General features: G+C 41.2%; 1 protein-coding gene across 9 annotated transcripts in view; it reads left to right on the top strand.

Annotated features, from left to right (window-relative positions):
* JAKMIP2 (janus kinase and microtubule interacting protein 2) overlaps positions 1-23056 on the top strand; it is a 173815-nt gene that overhangs the window by 82612 nt on the left and 68147 nt on the right. For 8 of the 9 annotated variants that reach the window (XR_003909849.1, XR_003909850.1, XM_029942222.1 and 5 more), the window contains exon 2: positions 20351-20626. Coding sequence is in view for 7 of the 9 variants with exons in the window: in XM_029942222.1 (XP_029798082.1) it covers positions 20498-20626 (129 nt within the window). In the remaining 2 variants the exon portion in view is untranslated. Of the gene's footprint in view, positions 1-12830; positions 12906-20350; positions 20627-23056 lie in introns of those variants that run through there. The other variant, XM_029942217.1, reaches the window with a different exon arrangement.

The following is a 23056-nucleotide window of genomic DNA, read 5'->3' as shown; positions in this document are numbered from 1 at the left end:
GCTCCCACACAGACTTCCTCACACCAGGCATGGACAGTCACAAACCACGTAGGCTTCCCTCAGGGTCTGGACTCCTTTTGCATCCCCCTGATCAGCCAGCAGCCTCGCATGTTCTTGAGTAGAAAGAGGGAAGACACTCCCATATTCTGGGCAAGGCTATACAAGGGAAAGTCTATGTGGTAAAATGCCCTTCAGGGCCAGAGTTTGGGTTGTGGTACATGCCCATGGCATTTGGAAGAAGAGGACTTAGCTTAACCCCCAGCCTTGTAACAATGCACACTCTGAGCCTCAGCTTTCTCATCTATAACATGGGGGCAATAGAATCCGCCTCAGTCTCATTGTGAATATCAATGAGATAAAGCATGTTTGAACACCTTGTAAACTTAAATAAGGAGAAAGGTACTAAGCAGCACTAGGAAGAGGGAAGACTAGAATCCTTGGCCTTTCAGCTTCCTGCAGTTTCTGTGAATGCCTTCCCAACAACAGAAGGAGCAGGGCTGGGGGAGGGAGTTCAGTTATAGCATTTCCTAATGTGTAATCCATGGAGGAGGTGAGAAGGTTAATAATAATCATAACATTTAATCTGTGTACAGTGGAGAAGATGGGAGGGTTAATAATCATTTTAATAACTGAATTTACGTACAGTGGTTTATGGGTAATAGCTTGTTTCCTCATACACAATCTCATGCAATGCCAGTTTCCTAAATCCTCTTTTTTTAGGTTTATTTATTGGAGGGGGGGTGGGGGAGGGGCAGAAAGAGGAAGAGAGAGAGAATCCCAGCAGGCTCTGCACTAACAGTGCAGGGCTCAAACTCACGAATGGCGAGATCATGACCTGAGCCCAAACCAAGAGTCAGGTGCTTCACCCAATGAGCTACCTAGGTGCCCCTCCTAAATCCCATTTTAAAATAAAATTCACATATTGGGGGAGATGGGAGTGTTTGTGAACACAAACCTTATCTGCTTGGCCATAGGCAGAAGTGGTTTATCACGGTTACGGATTGTGGGGAGACTGAATGGAGCAAGACATGGCTTGTGAAGACGGTGGTAGAGGAGGAGAAAGGAAGCCAGAAGGGACTCTAGTCACCCCTAAACGCCCAAGAAGGCCTTGAAAGACCTGGGGCCAACCCTGTCATTTTAAGGGTCTCAGCTTTTCCAGAGGGGATCAGTCTGTAATTGTCAGAGCTGTCGTCAAAGTGGGGCAGAGGACCACACAGTGTGTTGTGCAGTGACCACAGAGGCATGCCACTGTGGAGGGCTGCTTGGAGACTGACCCATGGTTGGAACTACATTCCTCACAGGGTTTGAAGCAAGTGAGGTGAACCACTTAGGAAGCCTTTTTGCTTCCTAAATCTGCCCTATCATATGCCAGTCCAGAAAATATTGTGGCATTACAGATGAATATGTGTACATTGAAGTGTGTGTGTGTGTGTGTGTGTGTGTATAACATTGGGCTTTTTCCCTTCACTCATTATCTTGTTCTTTATTATATGTCTTGAAGTAAAATTAGTCTCATTGATTCATTAGATCTACTCATGTATTTTAAAACTATTGCACACTAATTTGTAGGCTGGACATACCACTTTATTAAGCCAGTTACTTTTATGTGAACATTATGTGGTTCCCAATTTTTCACTGTCCACATATGTTGTACAGCATGGGCTTGATCCTTGTGAAGTCCCTCATTATTACCTTTTATTTATTTAAAAAAATTTTTTAACATTTATTTATCTTTGAGAGACAGATCATGAGCAGGGGAGGGGCAGAGAGCGAGGGACACACAGAATCAGAAGCAGGCTCCAGGCTCTGAGCTGTCAGCACAGAGCCTGACGTGGGGCTCGAACCCACGAACTGTGAGATCATAACCTGAGCCAAAGCCAATGCTCAACCAACTGAGCCACCCAGGTGCCCCATTATTACCTTTTAATGTGCTACATAATTTATGTATACTTCTTAATAATTTTTTTCATACTCTATTAGACTATAAACTCCATGAGAGCAGGGATTTTTGTCTATCCTGTCCATCTGTTTCCAGTGCTTTAAATGGCACCCACTATATTTATTGGAGGAACGCATATGGCCACATTATACCTCCACATACAGTTAAGGTGTGTTGTCCTCTTAATAGAATTAAGCTTTTAAAGGGCCAGGGATAGTCACCATCATCTCTTTCATCTGCAGTGCCTGGTATAATGCCTTTCTTAAACTGGGAGCTTAATACATTTCCGAAGCAAAGAGTATAGAACACTGTTTAAAACTTCAATCAGGCCTATGTGGTTTTGCATCTCAGCTCCACAATTAAGTGGTCCTAATTTTTGGCCAGACATCAATTTAAGAAGGATTAACAGCAGCTTATAACTGATTCCCCTTACTGCCTCCACAGCTCCCACCCCTGCCTAAGCTACCACCATCTGTAAGCTGGAGTTTTGCAAGGGCCTCCAAACCTGTCTTGGTACTGCCAGTCATGCAAATTCTTCCACTCTCACTGTTGGCAGTCAGTAAAATGCTAAAACCTGAGTCAGATCGGGGCACCCTTCCATCAAACCCTCCAGCGGGGCCCTCACTCCCAGGAAAAGCCCAAGCCGATGTGAAATAGCCTAAAAAGCACAGCATGGTCTGCACACGCTGCCCTCCCATTAATGTCTGCCCTCAACTTGGCTGCTGTCCTAGCTTACTCATTCCTTCCAGCCTCGCTGGCTGCCTGCAGTTCCTGGAACTTGGATGTCTGTGCCCACTGTGGAGCTCTTGTAATTGCCCCACACTCGCCTGGAATGCTCCCCCTCCCCCAGCCCACCCAGGCATCTGTGTGGATCTCTCCCTTCCAGACAGCACGCACCTGTTTGGTTAGATTTTCCTTATCAAATAAAACCGTCTGCCCCTTTCTCTTCTTCTTCTTCTGGAACTCCTATGATATTGATATTGTTTCATTTCATGGAATCACTTAACTCTCTAATTCTCCCCTCATGATCTAGTAATTTCCTTTCTCTCTTTTTTTCAGCTTCATCATTTCCATACTTTATCTTCTATTTCTCCTATTCTCTCCTCTGCTTCTTCTATTCTCGCTGTCACTACATCTAGTTTATTTTGCATCTCATTTATAGCATTTCTTAATTCATCGTAACTAGTTCTGAGGTCTTTGATCTCTGCAACAAGAGAGTCTCTTCTGTCTTCTATTCTTTTTTTCAAGCCCAACTATTAGTCTTATGCCTGTTATTCTAAATTCTTTTTAGATATATTGTTTATATCTGTTTCAAGCAATTCTCTGGCTGTAACTTCTTCCTGAATTTTCTTTTAAGGAGAATTCTTCTGTTATGTCATTTTGGCTACGTTTCTGTCTTTTGCATGTTTTCATAGCTACTTATGTGTCCTTTACCTGCAAGCGCTACTATATTAAAAGGGAGTCACACACTGTCTGGGCCTGGCACTCCCAGAAGTGTTTCTGTGTGTGTTGCATGCACAGTCGTTGTGTATTTGGCTGCTCTGTCCCACTGGTCAGTCCTCTGGAGAGCTCCTTCTGGCTTGCAGCAGAGGAGTGTTTGAATATTCAAGCAGGTGTGCTTTGATTTGTCGTTGTGACCCTCGATCCCGCCAAGCTGTCTCCCTCCACCTGTGGAGATCCTTCTGCCATTCCGCAGATCAATTTCCTGGGTGTTCCAACTGATCTGACCTCAATTCAGCTGTGTTTGAGGGACGAGGAAAATCCCAGTCCCCCTACCTGTCCTCCATCCTAGCTCCTCCTAGACTCTTCCGTATTGAAAACTACAATCCCACCTAGACACTTCCTAGTGCTTCTGTACTTATTTTTTTCTCATAGCACTTTGTCACAATTGAGCATAGTACTTATTTTGTAGTTTTTATGCTTACTGTGCGTCTCTCCCAACTAACACATTAGCTCCAGGAGCCAGACATATATGTCATATGTTTTATTTTAGTGCCAAGAACCGTGCTTAGCAAAAATTAAGTATCCATACATATTTGTCGAATTGATTTTAAAGAGGGTGCTTATTTGACACATACTCTGCTAAACCCTTTACCTGCATTATTCCATGTAATTTTCACCACCTCCCTCTGAGGGAGGTGCTATTGTAAAAGCACAAACAGTCAAACAGCTTGGATTGAAGCCGCACTCCATAACTTACCAGCTCTGGGCGGAGAGCCAATCATGTGTCTTCTCTTAGTCTCCGTTACCCCATTTGAATGAATACAAAGGAAATAGTAATAATTACTATTTTCCGCTATTGATTGTATTTTGTCAGTCTCTGTATGAACCAACCAGGTGAACACTAAGAAGTTTGTCCACCACAGCCCTAGATTTCGGCTTCAAATCCCATTTTATTTAGTTATCTCTCTCGTGTGATAGCTTAAGATTTAATAGCTGTTTTGTGCGTACTGTTTTGCCAGAGTAAAGTACTCCCTTGTCTTACCCTATTTCACGCGGGAAAAATGTTAACTACTAGTTTATAAGTGCCCTGAAAAATGGGATTTATCAGTGAAATGCCCTAAGCGCTTAACTCAGTTGGCTCTCTGAGCAATGATACACAGCTTTGTGGTAAATCTCTTTAATGCTCTGGGCCAGAAATGTGTTTAGTAGCCTCACACTTTGATTTCTATAGAATAGGACTTGTCTTTGAGTCATCTGAGAGTTTTAAACATAACAATAGACATGAAAAAGAAAAAATATAGATTCCATCTCTGGTACTAAATAATTGTGTAGTGGCTAAAACAAATGTTTTTGAATGAGGCCGACATGATTTTAAATTTTGACAGACACACCACAGCCTCTCAAGGAAAAATGGAATGAATGAGTGGCTCATAGACATACAAGCTGTATAATGTTGGGCAAACTTAAAATTTTAGTTTCTTGTATAAAGAGAAAATGATATCTATTTCGTGAATTTGTTGTAGTGAAGTAATATATGTGCAATGGCAAGTACTGTGCTTGACAGAAAGATTTTAATACCGTTCTTATTAAACAACTTTTCCACTGTACAGATCAAAATATGGCACCTTCACCACAAATTGAAAGTTTTACCTGAAGAGTAAAAATTCAGATGAGCTTAGTATCAGATACCAAAATGAGCCCTTCCCAAATTCCTCTTCCTCCTTCTCCTCTCCGGTTCATCAGTAGTCTTCGTACATCTGTGATTCTTACCAAATCTTATATTTATTCCATTCTTTCCTATCCTTTCAACCATATGACAAGTACACTGTCATCCTTCAAAACTGAGCTCAGCTGTGCCTTCTGTTAGAAGCAGCCTGAGTCCTCCCCGGGGAGTTGGATCTCCTCTGTGCTCCAGCAGCGTCTGCTTTGCTCCTCTGTTGCAACCCTCATCACATCTTCAGGCCTGCAGTTCATTATTTGGATGTTGGTGGCCCCCACTGGGGAGCTGTCGAGAGGATTCATAAATCATACATTCGGGACTGGACTAGATGACTTTTAACACCCACCTCAGAGCACTGAAAAGATAACGCTTGTAGATAACTTAGCACAGTGGCCAGCAGGAGTAAATGGCCAATAACAGTGATGATGATGATGATGATGATGATGATGATGATGATGATGATTAACAATAGAAGTAGCATTCATCTGTCACAGTATGAGGTGAGTAAGTAGACGAAGTTTAATAATTATCTATAAAAATGCTATTGTGTTGGAGAATGTTATTGGCCAGGGCCCCAGGGCTCTGGAAATATCAAAGATTGCTTACAATCCAAAGAGGAAATTTGGCTCAGAATCTTCCTATAGTGTCTATGTGGAGAAAAAATGTTGAGCTTTGAGACTCCTTTTCCTAGTAAGACTGTCTACAGGAATAGTTTGAAACTATTGAGTTTCAAGTGAGAAACTGTAATTCCTACTTTATGTCAGGAAGTAATAAGTCAAGGAAAGTACTGGGGGGAAATGTGTCTCTTAGATGTAAATTGCTTATATTTGAAAGTATATTGCTTAAATTTCTGAGTCTTATTAATATACTCCAGAGTTTAACATGGGGTAAGATAGCGTTATGATTAAGTCAATGTTGAATTACGCCTCCTTATGTAATAGTCCTTATATGGGAGAACAACATTAATTTTTTGTGACTTTAAGGAGTTCTTTGCTCTTCTCATTGAAAATTCCATTTTGGGGGCATCTGGGTGGCTCAGTTGGTTAAGCATCTAACTTCAGCTCAGGTCACCACCTCATGGTTTGTGAGTTTGAGCCCTGAAACAAGTGAGCTCGAGCCCCACATGGGGCTCCACTCCGACTCTCTCCCTCTCCCTCTCTCTCTCTGCCCTCACTCACTTGCATCCTCTCTCTAAAAAAGAAGGAAGGAAGGAAGGAAGGAAGGAAGGAAGGAAGGAAGGAAGGAAGGATGGGAGGAAGGGAGGGAGGGAGGGAGGGAGGGAGGAAGGAAGGAAGAGAAAGAAAAAGAAAGAAAGAAGGAAAGAAAGAAAGAAAGAAAGAAAGAGAAAGAAAGAAAGAAAGAAAGAAAGAAAGAAAGAAAGAAAGAAAGAAAGAAAGAAAGAAAGAAAGGAAGAAAGGAAGGAATGAAGAAAGGAAAATTATATTTTGGCTCCATTCCTTTACCTCAACAAACATTTTTGTACCTTGAGTTCCTACTGTCAGGCTCTATGCTAAGCATTGTGTATATAGTGATGAACAGACTCAGATAAATTTCTGCCTCTCTGAAGCAAAACGGGGTAGAGATACTGAAGGAAGGAAAGTTAATTTCATAGGTAATGCAATTAATTTCCCTGAGTGATGTATACTCTCGAGTCTGTAAGATATATATGAAAGACACAAGAGAGGCTAGCAGGCAGTACAAAAAGAGAAATGTTTGATAAAAAACAGTGTTCCCAGTGATTTCCAAAAAATGATTTATTCAAGGTCCAATCTAACTGACTGCATAGTCCCTTCCTGAGAAGGGGCCTGGCATCCTTTCAGGTGCTGGTTCTGATCTTGTGGATTTCAGCTGTCTGGTTTTACTGAGTGAACAATTGTGCTGTGACTTGCTGCGCCTCATGGCTGGTTCTCTCTTCAGTGGGAAGAAGGGGCATTTTAGAGTCCAAAGCATTTCAGATTTAGGGACAAAATGTCTATGCTCACATTAGTTCCAGCTTTTCATAATGTGATGTTGAAAGCATGCCGTGTATTCCAGCCTCACTCCCAGCTCCAGTTTTCTACCTTACTTTCTTTCTGTTTGCTTCATCACCCCCCCTAGAAACATTATTTCATTCAGATTATAAGCTATATAACAATTATTATAGAAATCTTGGGGAGGGGGAAGAGAAGCCTTAAGGAGTTTAAGATCTTTCATCCTCAACCACTCATAGAAAATGATTGCCATTCAAACCCCTATCTTTATATATCTATACACATGTATGTCTACTTCCTGCTACATGTCTTAAATCTTATAATGTTGAAGTGTGTTTATTTGATTAAGAGTTTGGACGTTGTTTTTGAGTAAGTTGTGGAGAAAAAAATTTTAAGTAGATATATAAATCGATAAATAATTGCAGGCGCCTGCCTGGCTTAGTTAATAGAGCATGGAACTCTTAATCTCAGGGTCATGAATTCGAACTCCATATTGGGTGCAGGGATTACTTAAAGATAAATAAAGTCTTTAAAAATTATAAATTAAAAAAGATAATGCTACTGCATGCCCTCAAACATGATTTCTCTACAAACTAGAGTATTCCTGGTCCCACAGAGCTGTTGGGTAAACAGACTCTGGGGTGAGACTGTTCATGTTATGTCCTGACTTTGCTATTTATCACCAACATAATTTCACACAGTCCATTTTTTTGGAGGAGTTTTCCCCCTTATCTGTAATTTTTATAGTGTTGCGGATTAAATGAAAAATGAATATATGTTATTTAGTATAGCACCTGCCTTATATTAAACACCCTGAAAATATTAGGTCTTGCTTTTTCTTTTTTAAAAATTATTTTAATGTATTTTTTTGAGAGAGAAAGACAGAGACAGAGCATGAGAGCAGGGGAGGGGTGGAGAGAGAAGGGGACGCGGAATCTGGAGCAGGCTCCAGGCTCTGAGCTGTCAGCATAGAGCCCTACTTGGGGCTCAGACTAACAAACTGTGAGATCATGACCTGAGCTGAAGTCATATGCTTAACTGAGTGAGCCACCCAGGCGCCCCAGATCTTATTATTTCTAAGCACACTTTGACTCATCTTGCAAGTTTGTGGACAGTATCCACATTCTTCTACTGTCCCATGTACAAGGGTTGGTTGTCATCTTTGACCTTCCCATCTCTCTGTCATTACTTCCCTAAATCAGCACATTATGTGGACTCTTCAAACACCACACACCAGATGGAGAGAAGTGTAGTGACTCAAGTCGGTTAGAAGTTTCAGACTCACACACACCTTGACCATGCCCTTTCCCTAGTTCTGTCTCTGATTAACAGAATGGGTCTCCTATCAACTCAGTTCTCTCATCAGTCAGTGGAGAACAGTAACTGCACGTGTCCCATCGCCTGGTTCTAAGTCTGAAATGGGAGAATGTGCACAAGCCCCATGCTGTGCAATGCTCAGCACATATGACATACTCGACAGAAAAAAGTGCTGAGTGATGATGAAGAGAATGGTGGTGGTGAGATGAATACAAGTTCTTTTAGCTTAGGGAAGAAAACGCCCTTCTTCCCTCCATCCTAATAAGACGTCTCTCTGGACCTCTAACCTCCAAACCTTTCTGTCCCACTCTGCCCTGTACACAACTTCAAGATTCATCTTCCTTACAAAAATTGTATCATACATCTCCTCTTCAAAATGTTTATCAGAATCTCAGTAATTATTAAATAAGATGTAAATTCAGTATCTATGCAGTCAACACATGCATAATTTACTCATTTTATTTCTCTACTTGTCCTTCCAGTGGCTCCCCACAGTGAACTTTTCACACCAGACATTGTGATCTATAATGTATTCCTCACACTTACCTTTCCCTTGTCCTACCTTCCCGTCTTTCCTGGATTCCTCCTATTCATGGTTCATGTCCCAGCCTTAACCATAAGGACTTCTCTTTTGGTGAAATCATTCCATTATTCACAAATTTTTATTCAGAAACTACTTCATGCCTGGCACTGTGCTGGGCCATGAGACTCACAAGGAGCCAAGGACGGATAGTCCTTGCCTTCTTGCTGCTCTTCCTCTTGTTCGTGTGTGTGTGCACGCACATGTGTGCCTTTCCCCACTCCTTTGGCACATGGTATATGCAGCTTTGTTTGGTACATACATGGTGCATCAACTACAACTGTAACATGAGTCTTCCATCTCACAGTCTTGCTTCTGAGACCTCATCAACTGAAAAAATGTAGTTAAACATTGGCCTCTGGGACGAAACTCAAAATGCTAAATGTTAAAATGGGAATAATCTATAATCCTCTATAATACTAATAATCTATAATGCTTTATTATACTACATTATACCATTTTATATCATAGGGAAAATGGTGATTGCCAGTTTCACTTCAGTAGAATGTGGAAAATTAAATCCAATTCTAATAGAACCATATAGTATATCCAGTAGTTATTCTGTTCCAACATTAGGTGCTTTTACTTAAGTGGGATTAATCAGTGTAAATCTTAATACAGATATTGTTCTGCCATTTTGTTTAGATAGCAGGTACACGTTATTCATCTCCTATATAGAAATTTCTGCTCATGTTTGACACTTTGCAAAGATGCTTTTATTTTTTTTTAATTGAAGGTCTTTGAAAGCAAGGAAACAGCAGAAGAGGTTATACATGTTTTACTTATACCTAAAACAGGAAACCTTGCTGTCACTTATAAATATACTTATCTGAAGACCACTTCCTTCAATGATTTGGGTATTTTTCTTTAACTTAATGTGCCACGTTGTTTTTAATAAGAGCGTCCAGACAGAGCGAACATCTGCCTGAGAAAGGGGCTCTGAGACATGTTTCTTGCTGTCTGACCTTGAATACATAATTGTTTCCTGCTGTGTTTGGGATTTCTCCTTTATGTCCAATGACGTTGGTACTTCTCATTCTATAACAGCTGCAAAATACTTTGAATCTAGAAAGAAAGGACAATGCAAATAAGCTGATAAAGCCCTGAGGGAGCTCTTTTGCCAAGCCAGTCTTTCTGAAAGGCTTCTGAATCCAGACAAAAGAGCGCAATGCCAAGGAGTGAAATTAAGCTTGGGACTATGATGGATAGCAGCAAGGATTATGAAATTTCATCACATGGCTTAAATAAAAAGTCATGAAGTTTTATTGTTTATTTAATTGCTACACCAAGCTTTACCTTTTGCCTGAAATCAAAACAGTCATTCAAGGGCTCCTGCAAAGTAAAAGGAATTTCCCATTACAAACTTTATTATAAATGATCTTTGTAAAAATTGTGAAATATATCCCTCAATCTTAGTATTTTCCCTGGATTCGGATCAGTATTAATTCAGTTGAACTTCATGGTGGTCACAGTGACAGGCACTATGAGTACAAAGATGAATAAAACACCGTTTTACCCTTAAGTGGGACTCAGTCACCTAAAAAATAACTACAGTGTAGATGAATTATGGTCACAGCCTCCTAATTTTTCTTTCTTCATCTCTGTTTACCTCTTTAGTCCATTCTGTCCTCTGTTGCCAGAGGCTTATTACTCAAACCAAAATGTGATTAAGTCCCTCTCCCATGTGATCCCTTTGGTGACTCCACATTGCTGTGAGCATGGAGTCCCTGTCCTCTGATGTCCCTGAGACTCTTCTCTACCAGCCCCTCTCAGCCTGCCTCCGTAAACTCCTCTCTTACCTAGCCTTCTCTGAGCTCCTGCCTGTATTTTTTCTTCCACAGCATCATTTATATTCCCTTTTACCTGTAGGCCTTCATGCTCTGTGCTTTGTCCACCTGGAACATTCTTTTTCCCCCTCCAACCCTTTGCTGGCCAATTCCTTCTCATCTTACACATCTTTGTTATGTATCACTTTTCTGAAGCAGTCCTTCCTGACCCATCAAGGCTCCTGTGATTCTCATCCCCAGTCATATATGCAACCGCCACACTGTACAAAATTGCTGACTCCTCCTCCGGGAAGGACAAGGACCCTGTCTCTCATGTCTAGCATAGGCGTCTGCCTCCTCAAGATGCTTCATCAGTACATGTGAATTGATGAATCAATAGATTAAGGAATGAGTGATGAATACTGTAAGAAGTGTCTTCAAGATAAAAATGGAAATCCAGATGAGGGAATAACTTATTCTGTCAGGGTGTGGTGAAGACCCTGTGGTGAAGGCAAAGGAAAGTAATACGTGATGATGTCAGACCATGGCTCTAAAAGATGCATGGGAGGGAGATCAGCAGGACGTTGAGAAAGGGAAAGGCACGCATGTGCAAAGCCAAGGGTTTGCAGAGCAGAGCATTTCTGGATGAATCCTACCTGCTGTGGATCCCAAATTTGACATCACTTCTACTAAGCCTCTCTGACAAGCCCCCTTAAAGAGATTAGATACCTCTTGTATGTGTGCTGAGAGCATTCTATTACTTTACACTTTATGAACTATGTTTCTGATGCGAAGTTTTAAACCTGAGATTTAAGAAACACATCCTTCAGGAGTAATAAGTTTTGGGTTTTATTTAGCATTTATTCATAGGAAACACCTAAGCTTTTCATTAATATGAAAAACTTAACACATTAACTTTAAATAATTTATAATAATAATGATTGCTAAGCTTATTAGATGATAAATAGGGCATTTCAGTGGAAGACTAGGAGAGGGAGAAAAAAACAAATATAAAAAGACATACTCACCCAGTACCCCTAAAATCCTGAAGATGCATAATCGCTACTATGCTGAATGTCAGCCTTTCAGATTCATTTCCTTCTAACAGATGTATTATGGGTAAAAAGTCTTTTGATGCCATGGCCACACCACCACATCCCCTTTACATAGGGAAACTAGGACTCCAGGCTTGAACTGACTAAAACAGCAGCCCCTTGTTCTTTATATTAAATCGCTGTGTCAAGTTCATGAATGGACAGTGAGATGTGTTTCCTACAAAGAGAAACATTTAAGAAGTGCTAATATGTCTAATATGCAGATCACCAGGCATCAAGTAAGCAGTTTAATTCATTCATTTTAAGCACTAACAGCATTTGACTCAAAGCATTGTCTTTAGAAAAGAAGTAGGAATGGCTGAAACAAACCACCATGGATTTGTAGAGTGGACATACCCAAATATTAATCCCAGAGAAGTGTTGGAGCATTTAGCTTCACGCATATGAACTTCGGCCCTTTTGTATTACAGTTGCTTTGCAAATCACAACTCAGAGGCAACAGCCTTGTTGGAATCTCCAAGACTAATAATGACTTTATTCAGCCTATCGCTTAGGGCGAAACCAACTACAAAGCCAAGACTCCTGGGAATACTGATCCTTTCCATGCAGGTCCCATTTCCCCAAAATCATAAATATGAATTCCACTAGTCTTCCCAGGGATCTTTTTTCCTGCTTTTCCTAGCCTATCTGTTTAACATGAAGAGGTGATAAATGTGTTTCTTTCTTCTCTTAAAATCTAACCTGGCTTTTAGTGAATAGTTAGCTCCTAGAAAAAGAATAATCATGGTAATCATGATAATAATAATTTATCAATTATTTGACATGCTTTAGCTAATTTATTCCTTGAAAGAGCTTAGTGAAGTAAATGCATACCTTTCCCCATTTTACAATAAAGAAACAGAAACTTAGAGAGTTTAAATAATTTCTCAAGAAGATGCGGCTAAGAAGGTCGGTGCAAAACCAGTTTTTCTGATATCAGATTCCAGTCTCTGAAACACTACATTCTCCCATTCTTTTTTGTAGGCCCCTAGCTGACCTGGGCAGGCTTTTGCCACCTCTTAAGCCTACTCAACATTCAGAGCTGAATCCTGCCTGTCTTTCAGGAAAGTGTTAATGTAAGTGCTAAGAAGCTTTGGAGACTGATAGATGCTTTATTTGAGTTGCAGCTCTGCCATTTCTTAGCTGTGTAATTTTTTCAAGTTAATTAACCTCTCTGATCCTTAGTCCCCTACCTAAGAAATACTAAGAGTAAATATCTGAAATGGTGAACGGGAACAGTTCACTGGGTTAATATACCTAATGTTAGTGAGCCTTAGCACAGTGCCCGGCACAGAGTAAGAACCCAGTGAGCTACAGATCATCATTTAGGCTCAGCTTACATGACACCTTTTCTATCAAGTCTTCATCTTTCTCAGTCCAAACTAAGCCACTCCCACAGCATTTACCAACTACAGCATTCACAGCTTTCTAGAATTTGCTTTCTCTTTACAGATGTTTGTCTCCTTTTGTGGGTTGGAAGCCATTGGAGGGGAAGACTGATGCTTAGATTTTTTAACATCTATGAAAAAACAAAATCAGTGCTCAATAAATAGTGGCCACATTTTCTTGACCAAATATATGGTCATACTCCTGACAAATAATTGCATGGTATCCTAGGATGTGAGAGCTAAGAGACAGTGTAGTTGGACATCAAAATATTAGAATATCTAGGATACTTTTACTTTCTTGGACAGACTATGCAACTAGAATTCTATGATCAATGGCATAGGTTCATTATACTTAAATATTTATAAACTAATTTAATTAACATTTTTATCTTCTTGATTAAAAAAAAAATTCCAGTATAGGTAACATATAGTGTTATATTAGTTTTAGGTGTTCAGTGTAGTGATTCAACCATTCTGTTTATTACTCAGAGGTCATCATGATAAGTATATTCTTTTTTTAAGCTTCTTTTAATGTTTACTTTTGAGAGAGAGAAAGAGAGAGAACATAAGTGGGGGAGGGGCAGAGAAAGAGGGAGACACAGAATCTAAAGCAGGCTCCAGACTCTGAGCTATCAGCACATGGCCTGACCCAAAGCTTGAACTCACAGACCAGGAGATCATGACCTGAGCCAAAACTGGACTTTTAACTGACTGAGCCACCCAGGCACCCCTTTTATTGGTTATTTTTTTGATAAATGTATTCTTTTTTTCTAATTAAAATTTTTTAATGTTTATTCATTTTTTGAGAGAGAAAGAGAGAGAGAGAATGCTAGCAGGGAAGGGGCAGAGAGAGACAGAGGGAGACACAGAATCCAGCTGGAGGCCCTGAGCTGTCAGCACAGAGCCCAGTGCAGGGCTTGAACTCACAAACAGCCAGCATCGTGGATGCCCAACCGACTAAGCCGCCCAGTTGCTCCTTGATAAGTGTATTCTTACTCTCCATCACTTATTTCACCCATTCCCTCACCCGTCTCCCCTCTGGTAACCATTAGTTTGTTCTCTATTGTTAAGAATTGTTTTTTGGTTTGTCTCTTTTTCTGTTTGTTTTGTTTCTTAAATTTCAGATATGAGTGAAATAATAGGATATTTGTCTTTCACTGACTGACTTACTTCACTTAACCATCATACTCTAGATTATTCTTTTGCTCATTGGATAAATATCCAAGGGCTATTTTATTCCAATACCCTTTTATTCCACATCCTCTTTGTCCATTCATCCATCGATTGACACTTGGGTTGCTTCCATAATTTTTCTATTCTAAATAATTTTTCAATGAACATTAGGATGCCTATATCTTTTCAAATTAGTGTTTTTATATTCTTCAGGTAAATACCCAGTGGAATTACTGGATCATATGGTAATTCTATTTTTAACATTTTAAGGAACCTCCATACTGTTTTCTGCAGTGGCTGCACCAGTTTGCATTCCTACCAATAGTGCATGGGTTCCTTTTTTAATTTCTTGATTTTTTAAAATTTTGAAGTGTGTATGTCTTTAAAAGAGAATAATGCTAAATAGAAATTTTTAAACCTGGACATCTTCTTATAAAAATTAACTGCCTGATGTTCCCTAAACACTAAAAGACATAAAAGGGCTACACCTGAAAGTAGACAATCTCAAGATTATTCCAAAAGTAACATCCTACTCACAGTCTCCAGAATGGTATGCAAGGAGACATCAGGGGGAGGAAGCAAAGAGGCCTCATCTGCTCATGTTAATGTCACTCCCCTCTGTCCTTGGTGTCTCTCTCTTGAGTTTTGTGCCAATGCCTCAATGAGTTTATAGAGAACCAAGAATAAGAATAGCTTTTTTCATATTAGAAGCTTTCTATAAGGGTGACATTTGAATTGCTATTTTTTGCACATCTTCCATCCTTCTTACTCAATTTAAGTATCTTAAGGACAATGCTTAACAAACTATTTTGTTTATATCACATTAGCCAATAGTAGAAATAGAAAGCACTCAATCAGTAGCAACTCTCATGGGTCATGAACTATGTGAGACTGTCACATTTTTCCACATAATTGTCAAATACTCCAATGCCATAGCACTTTATATTCCCTCCCCCCCACCCCATTTCAGAGATGAGGAATATTGAGTCCTTGAGAACTAAGGAATTTATCCATGATCCACATCTGCTAAACACAGAGGTGGGACTTACACTTAGGTCTGCCTTATCCATAGCCCACACTTCTAACCAGGAATTCTCGAAAATGATCATACATCACCTGGCAGTTACATCAAAATCTCAAGAGTTGGAGCTTCAGTATCACTAAAACTTTCCAATAGATTTTAGCACAACCAGACCAAAGATTTGGGAAGCACTATTCTCAAATACCACATTGTATTTCCTCTTCAATAAATGTCTGTTTGAATGAATGAGTGAGTGAATGAATAGATGAATGATGAGTGAAATTCTTCCATTGATAATCCATTTCTGCATTAAGATTTACTCTTAAACAACGATCCTTGTTTTAAAATACAAGGATTTCTAAGAGGCTATCTCTTAATTATCTGATATCTTTAAGAGGATTGGGGCTTAGGTGAACAAGGCTTCCATTCCCCCTCCAGATCATCTGCTGTGTTGGACATTGTCATTGACAAAGGCGCCTAGGTTGGTCCAGAAGCATTCCATCTGCATGCATTGACACCTTCAACTCAAGTACTCCTTTATGCTCTCTGGACACTCCTTCCAGGGATGGCGTCCTTTTACAAGTCTGACAGCTTCTCTGGAGGGCTGGCCTCAGGCCACGTAAGCAAAGACAGCACAAGTATCCATCAGCCGATGACTAGATAAATGAAATGCCAGTTTAGCCATATGATGGAATATTATTCAGCAATGAAAAGAAATGAAATATATGCACACACTACAATATGAAGGAACCTTGAAAATATTATGCTATAGTGAAAGAAGCTAGTCACATATTGTGTGATTCTATTTAACACAAAATGTTCAGAACAAAGGCGTCTGGGTGGCTCAGTCAGTTAAGCATCCAATTCTTGATCTCAGCTCAAATCTTGATCTCAGGGTTTGTGAATTTAAGTCTCACATTGGGCTCCATACTGTGCGTTAAGCCTGCTTAAAAAACATAAAAGAAAGAGCTTCCAAAATGTTCAGAATAGGCAAATCCCTAAAGAGGAAAAAAAATAGATTAGTGATTGCCTAGGGCTGGGAGAGTTTGGTGAGGAATAAGCAATGACTGCTAACAGGAATAGGATTTCTTTTTGGGGTGATAAAAAATTCTGAAATTCATTACGGTGATGATTACACAATAGTGGAAATATGCTAAAACCACTGAATTAATAATGTGAATTATATGTGAATTTATATGTGAATTACATCTCAGAAAAGCTGCCCAAAAGGGGGGAAAGGCAGCACAAGGTGGCAGAAGCATTGTAGTAAATTATATACATGAGAATCATGAGATTGCCAGTCACTCGTCACAGCTGGAAAAGACTCCAGAAAGTTCTCCTTCACTACGTCAATGTACAGGGCCATCCTTAGGAGTGAGTGCTCACCTTATGGTGTCCATTGGGTGATTCTGTCACTAACTTTCTAGGATGCTTTTTTCTCTCCTGAACATGTTTCTAATTTTTTAGCCCTTTTCTTTTCGCTAGCCCTAATGGGACTAAGCTCAAAATAATTCTCAGAGAAAAAAAATCATGAAGTCAAGCACATAGTATTATATTTGGAGGGGAAACGACTATAAATTAAAATGTAAAATATGACGATGGCATTGCACGTTACTGCTGCAGGCGATACCAGAAAGCTGGTACTCGTTATTTGCAATGGCAGAGAAGAATGTTCAAACCACTAATAATGTTTAAAAGCAAGACATGATTCCATCAGAGTTTCCATGTGTCAGAGTTGCCACATCATTTTTCATCCCGTGGCCATGGGTAGGTTCAGGGCTGTATTACATGTCACACGACCAGTGGAGCAGTGAAGCAGCCTGATTTCCTGCCTCTAGTCAGTCTTTCTCTTCCTAGGAACTCACTTTCCGTCACACTGCCCAAGCTACCTCTCTAAAATGCAGATGTGAGGCAGTGAAGCCCAGGACGTCACAGCCCGGGTCCCAGTCTTGCATGAAGGCCCCATCGGCTATGAACTCAGTCATTTTAGGCAAGTTACTTACTCTTTCTGTGGATCGTTTCCCCCTGTGTTTAGTGAGGATGAAATGAGAGCAGTATGTTAAGTGCTTCGTCCAATGTCGAGCTCCTAGCAGTCAGTCACTATAAGCTTTTATTATTATGCTTCTATTCAAATGCTTCATTTCTACATAATTAAATCTAATCATTATCAATGAAATCGAACCACTGATCATGCAGGAACCTGTGTGCTCTAACCCCTGTTTGTCTTCTCCCAGTTCACAACCTTCCCTAGGTGCATCTGGCAAATTTGTGACTCCAAGTACTTCTCAAGCTCTTTCTCTGCTATTCCTGTATCTCCGATGTCAGTTAAGCATCTGACTTCAGCTCAGGTCATGATCTTGTAGTTTGTGAGTTTGAGTGCAGTTTGTGAGTTCAGAGCCAGCTTCAGATCCTCTGTCCCCCGCCTTCCCTAGCTCATATACATGTGTGCTCTCCCCAAAATAAGTAAACATTAAAAAGAAAAAAAGGAAAGCCTTATTTCATCTGGGAAGACCATGAGGCTATGAAGTGACTGTGAAGCTTTTCTCAAACTCCTCCTTTCTCCGTGTTCTGGCAGCACCATAGGGTGCTGAGAGCAGTTGACCCAAGGGAGTCACATTCTTTAGGAGACACAAACAGGACCCTCGGGGGGCTACAGAAGAGAAATGATGGCAACAAGAAGAAAGGATGGCTTCTAAGCTTAGATCTGGAGCAACTGGGCCTGTGGTAGTGCATTTATTGACTTGGGAACCCTGGGGAGAATAAGGCTATGAGGGATTAGTAATAAAGACATCCATGCTTTAGGTTAGGTTTGATATGCCAGTCACATATCCTGGTAGAATTACTAAGTAAGATGTTGAATATGTGAATCAGGATTTGGGGAATGGTCAGGGCTATGGTTATAAAATAGGGGGTCATAACCCTATAGGTGAGGCCAGAGGAGATAACTTCTGGGAACCCCGGGGGCCAGGAATATTTAGAGATTGGCTACAGGAAGAGAAATGTGTTAAACATACACATGCGAATTTACTCGCCTAGCACCTACTTAAAGTTAAATACTGACTCATTTAGCTTTGTGCCTAGCAGTGTTTCTCATAAAAATCCAATAAAAGCTTGTCAAAATCATTTCAGTTCTAAAAGCAAAGAATGGTGGCCTCCTAGACAGCTATACACTTCAGTGCTTTGGCAACATTCACAAAAATAAGCATAAAGAATGACTTCAGCATCCAGCTTAGGGGGGGATATGGTGGACAGTTCCATGACTTCTGGGAGACAAACTGGACCTTCCTACCTCCTAACCCCTTCCTAGCCCTTTCCCTCAGGTCATACTCCAAAGGGCATGGCCCCAATGCTCATATGGCAATGGCAGAAAGCCCAGGACGCAGCATGGCCCTCCAGGCTGAATACCACAGGCCTTGAGAGAGCAGCAGCTGCTGGAACATATGGGGGACCAGTAGGAATTCCCCTTAGTCGTGGACTGAAGCACATCCATATACACAATACCTAGTTTTCAGAAAGATTTTGTGACCAACTTTTTCTAGTATGTTGCCATGCTTTTACCATTGACTTTAACAATTTAATACCCATATTTTTCTGGTCTCATTCCTGTGAGGCATTTAAGAATTTGTAAATCAAGACACATTCCTCTTTTTTACTCTCTTCTTGCTACTATTCTGTTTAGGACTTCATCATCCTTCACCTTGGCAAGTTTAGTAGCCTCCTATTTAGTCTCCCTTTCCCTTTTTTCTCCCCAGTTTGCCACCAGAGTAACTACACCAAAGCATTTCCCTGTTAGGGTATCCACCTGCCAAGAATTTCAACAGCTTAACCACTGGTTACTAAAAACATGAGATTCCAAAATTTTAAGGTTGATGTTCCAGGTCTCCCGCAATCTATCATTTCCAGGCACCCTTTCCAGCATTAATGCCCACCAACCATACTCTGGCTTAACTGATCAGGCCCCCATTTACTCCACAAAGTAGTTACTTGGCTGTTTGTTTTTGTTGTATATCAGAACCTGCCATTTCTTCCACCCAGGATGCTTCACCTGTTTCTAAATCCATGAACATCCTACCCCTCAAATTCCAGGCCGGTGCCCTTATTCAGGGAAACTCCTTCCTCTCTCCATTGGAGGGAGAAGTCCTTGTCAATACTTCTGAAAGAACTAGTGTTTATTTAATTTTTTAAATTTTTAAAAAATTTTGAGAGAGTGTGTGTGTGGCATGAGCCAGTGCAAGAGGAATAGGGACAGAGAGAGAGAGAGGGAGAGAGAAAATCCCAAGCAGGCTCTATGCTGTCAGTGCAGAGCCTGATGCGGAGCTTGATCCCATGACCCCAGGATCATGACCTGAGCTGAAATCAAGAGTCAGATGCTCAACCGACTGGTGCCCCAATGTTTATTTTTTTAAAGGCAGTTTTCAGATAGATGATGGTGATGGTGATGATAATGATGAAGATAGATGATAGATAGATAGATAGATAGATAGATAGATAGATAGATAGATAGATGATAGATAGATAGAGAAAGGACTTGTGACTTGTGAGGAGGCTGAGCAGAGGTTGGAGAAAAATGAACAGGGTAGGGAAAGTCTATAGGAAGAGGGCAAGAAAATGAAAGGGCATTTCTTAGGGCTGGAGAGTGAGTGAATTGGAAGAGCTAAGCCTAGGAGAATGGGCAGGTTTGGACAGGAAGAGCACTCCAAGATGTGAAAGATATACTCAAACACTCATAGGTCTTCGGAGGATTTTGAGCAGGGCGTTGACATGACCAGACCAGCTCTTTGGAAAGATTGCTCTAAATTTATGTGAAAGTGGATGGGGGGATCTGGGGTCAGGATCCTCCAGGGGGAGGCCCCTACATGTTGCTCAGGCTGAGAGACACCAGCTGGCACCTTGTCCAGTCTCTACCACGGTAGTAACCGCCATCTCTGCTTCTCCTCAGGGCTTCCAGGGCAGTGGCTGAGGAGACCTTACCAAGGAGCACCACGCAGTAGATGCTGAAACATCGCCCCTAGGAGAAGAAGCAGTAACATGGCAGCCCCTGTTTGAAAGGAATTAAAAAACAGCAGACTCCCTTTAGAAAGGAACAATGTCCAAGAAAGGGCGAAATAAGGGCGAGAAGCCCGAAGCGCTCATCGTCGCCCTTCAAGCTGCCAATGAAGACCTCAGAACCAAGCTCACAGACATCCAGATAGAGCTGCATCAGGAGAAGTCCAAGGTGAGTGAGGCCCCTTAGGGCCACAGCCTGGGAAGCGGCTCTGGCCCAGCTCTGCCTGCTGGCCCATCCCAGTGGCTCCTCTCTGCCAGTGTCTGGGGAGATGGACGACCCCTGTATTTATGGAGAGTCTCTTGTCTGTGTTCTCACGGAAGGTGAGAACAACATGCTCATGAGACTGATCTCTACCTCCTCAGAAGCCTGGTTCAGGAAACCAGCCATAAACATTGAGACAACCTCCACCCCCACTGCCTCCCACCACATCACCGTGTATGGCCCTGGGCGAGTTCCACCCTGCCCTCAGTGGCTTCTCGCTAAGACACAGAGCAGTCCTTCTAAACTATATCACATCAGGCCACTCCTCTCCTCAAACCCCTCGGTGGCTTCCTACCTTCTCAAAGTCAAAGGGTTTTCCCTACCACTACAGGATATTTCTTCTCCCTCTCTAGGGCTCAGCTCCCACTCTTGCCCCCGGATAACAGTTCCATCTTCTGTGCTGGACCAAAATATATACACTGATCACATTTAGGGTCTTTGCCCCTTTCCCCCCCAGGCAGCTGTATACCGCTTTCAGATGTCAGCTCTGATACCCTCCATCTGTCATAGTCTCTAAAACACTGAATGTGTTTCTCCATATCTGTGTCTCTCAAGCATCACTGAATTCTCATGCCCAGTTACTCCCTTAACCCATTTTGATTCATTTCATAGTGATTTCTGTATTTATCTGCTTACTTGTTTAGTGCTTATTTCTGCCATCCAGTATAATCTCCATGAAAGCAGAGTCCTGCCTGACCTCTAATCCTTGAGCCTAAGTAAATGTCTAGAACAGAAAAGCTTAGCATGGGTTTGTCAACTGGGCAGAGGAACGAATGAAAGGTGATTCATTTCTTTATACCTTAGCTTCTTTGTCAGTGACATCCTACTATCTCAAGAGCTCTGATGAGGTTCCAATTAGACAAGTGTATAAAGCAATTATGATAATTGGATGAGAAAATTCATATCACATGCTCAGAGAGATGCCAGACACATGGTGCACTCCTAAAAGATTATTCATAGTAATATTCTTTCTAATAGCTCTGCACTTGAGTCTGTTGATATCTCAACTTAGGAAAGTCTCTTAACTCCTCTGAATCTCATCTCTTAGCTGGATATGCTAACACTTACCTCTCCAGAGTGGTGCAGATATCAAATAGGGTCACAGACAGGAAAGTATTTTCAAATATCCAACGTACATGAGACATTTTTTCTCACTACAAACCAGAGACAACTGTGTCTGCATGAAGTTGCCCGGTGTAGATCACTCTTTGTATAGTAACACAAATAGATGTTCCTGATCGAGCTATAGATCAAAAACCAATATCCTTATTCTTTTTTATCTATTTCTTCTTCCTTGACATTACTATTAAGTTTTGATTATTGGGGCACCGGGGTGGCTCCATCAGTTAGGCATCCACCTCTTGACTTCCATCAGGTCATGGGTTCAGGCCTCATGTCAGGGCTCTGTATTGTCAGTGCGGAGCCTGCTTGGGATTCTCTCTCACTCCTTCTGTCTCTGCCCCTCTTGTGCTCTTGCTCTTTCTCTCTCTCAAAACAAATAAACTTTTTTTAATTATTTATTTTCCCAAATATCTATTTCTCCTGTTTCAGCAATAATAAAACTTGAATCTGCCAAAGCCCCTTGCTCCTATCTCTGCGGAGCCTTAACCTTAGATGACCAGACCCCAGTATAAAATTTGTGAAGCAAGTTTTTTTCCATGAAGCTAGAAGGGATATGATATCATAACAACAAAGAGGACAAGACAAAACAGAAACATTCGTTTGAGAGTCAGTAGACCAGAGGCTTGTGTTTATCTCTCCTCAGGGACAAATTTAAGTGTCTCAATATCTTGACCCATAATTCAGATGACTGAATGTGTTTCTCCATATCTGTGTCTCTCAAGCATCACTGTGCATTAGAATGACCTGGGGGAACTTATTAAAAATTGAGAACCTTGGGCCCACAGCGCACAGATTCTGAGAAAGCAGGTGTGGTCAGGGCCAGGACTTGCACTTCTAACAGACCATCCAGCAATCACCACGGAGGAGGCTCTCTGCCTCTTTGTTGGCAACCATACCACTGGAAGTTTCCTTCCAGGTCTCACAGTCTGTGAACATTTCACCGGTTTTAACTTTCCCTGGGGCAACATAACATTCCAACTCCTTTGATTGTAGTAAGGACAGGATGACAAGCTCCATTCATGGGAGAAGCCTCGGTCACAGTGAACTGACGCTGATTTACAGAGAGCAGACTCCTGAGGTTTCAAAGGGCAGAGATCCCACAGACCCCACCACTGCCAATTTTGGACACATTCAAGCCTTTTAAAAGGGATAAGTAAGTCTTGAGTGTGGACAGGGCCGCCTCTTTATCCAGGGCCTGGCACTGGTATCTAAGCT

The sequence above is a fragment of the Suricata suricatta genome, chromosome 6 (genome assembly GCF_006229205.1).
Source record: "Suricata suricatta isolate VVHF042 chromosome 6, meerkat_22Aug2017_6uvM2_HiC, whole genome shotgun sequence".
Taxonomy (NCBI): domain Eukaryota; kingdom Metazoa; phylum Chordata; class Mammalia; order Carnivora; family Herpestidae; genus Suricata; species Suricata suricatta.
The sequence above is the reverse complement of the archived record's forward strand: the minus strand, read 5'-3'. Positions and strand labels throughout refer to the sequence as shown.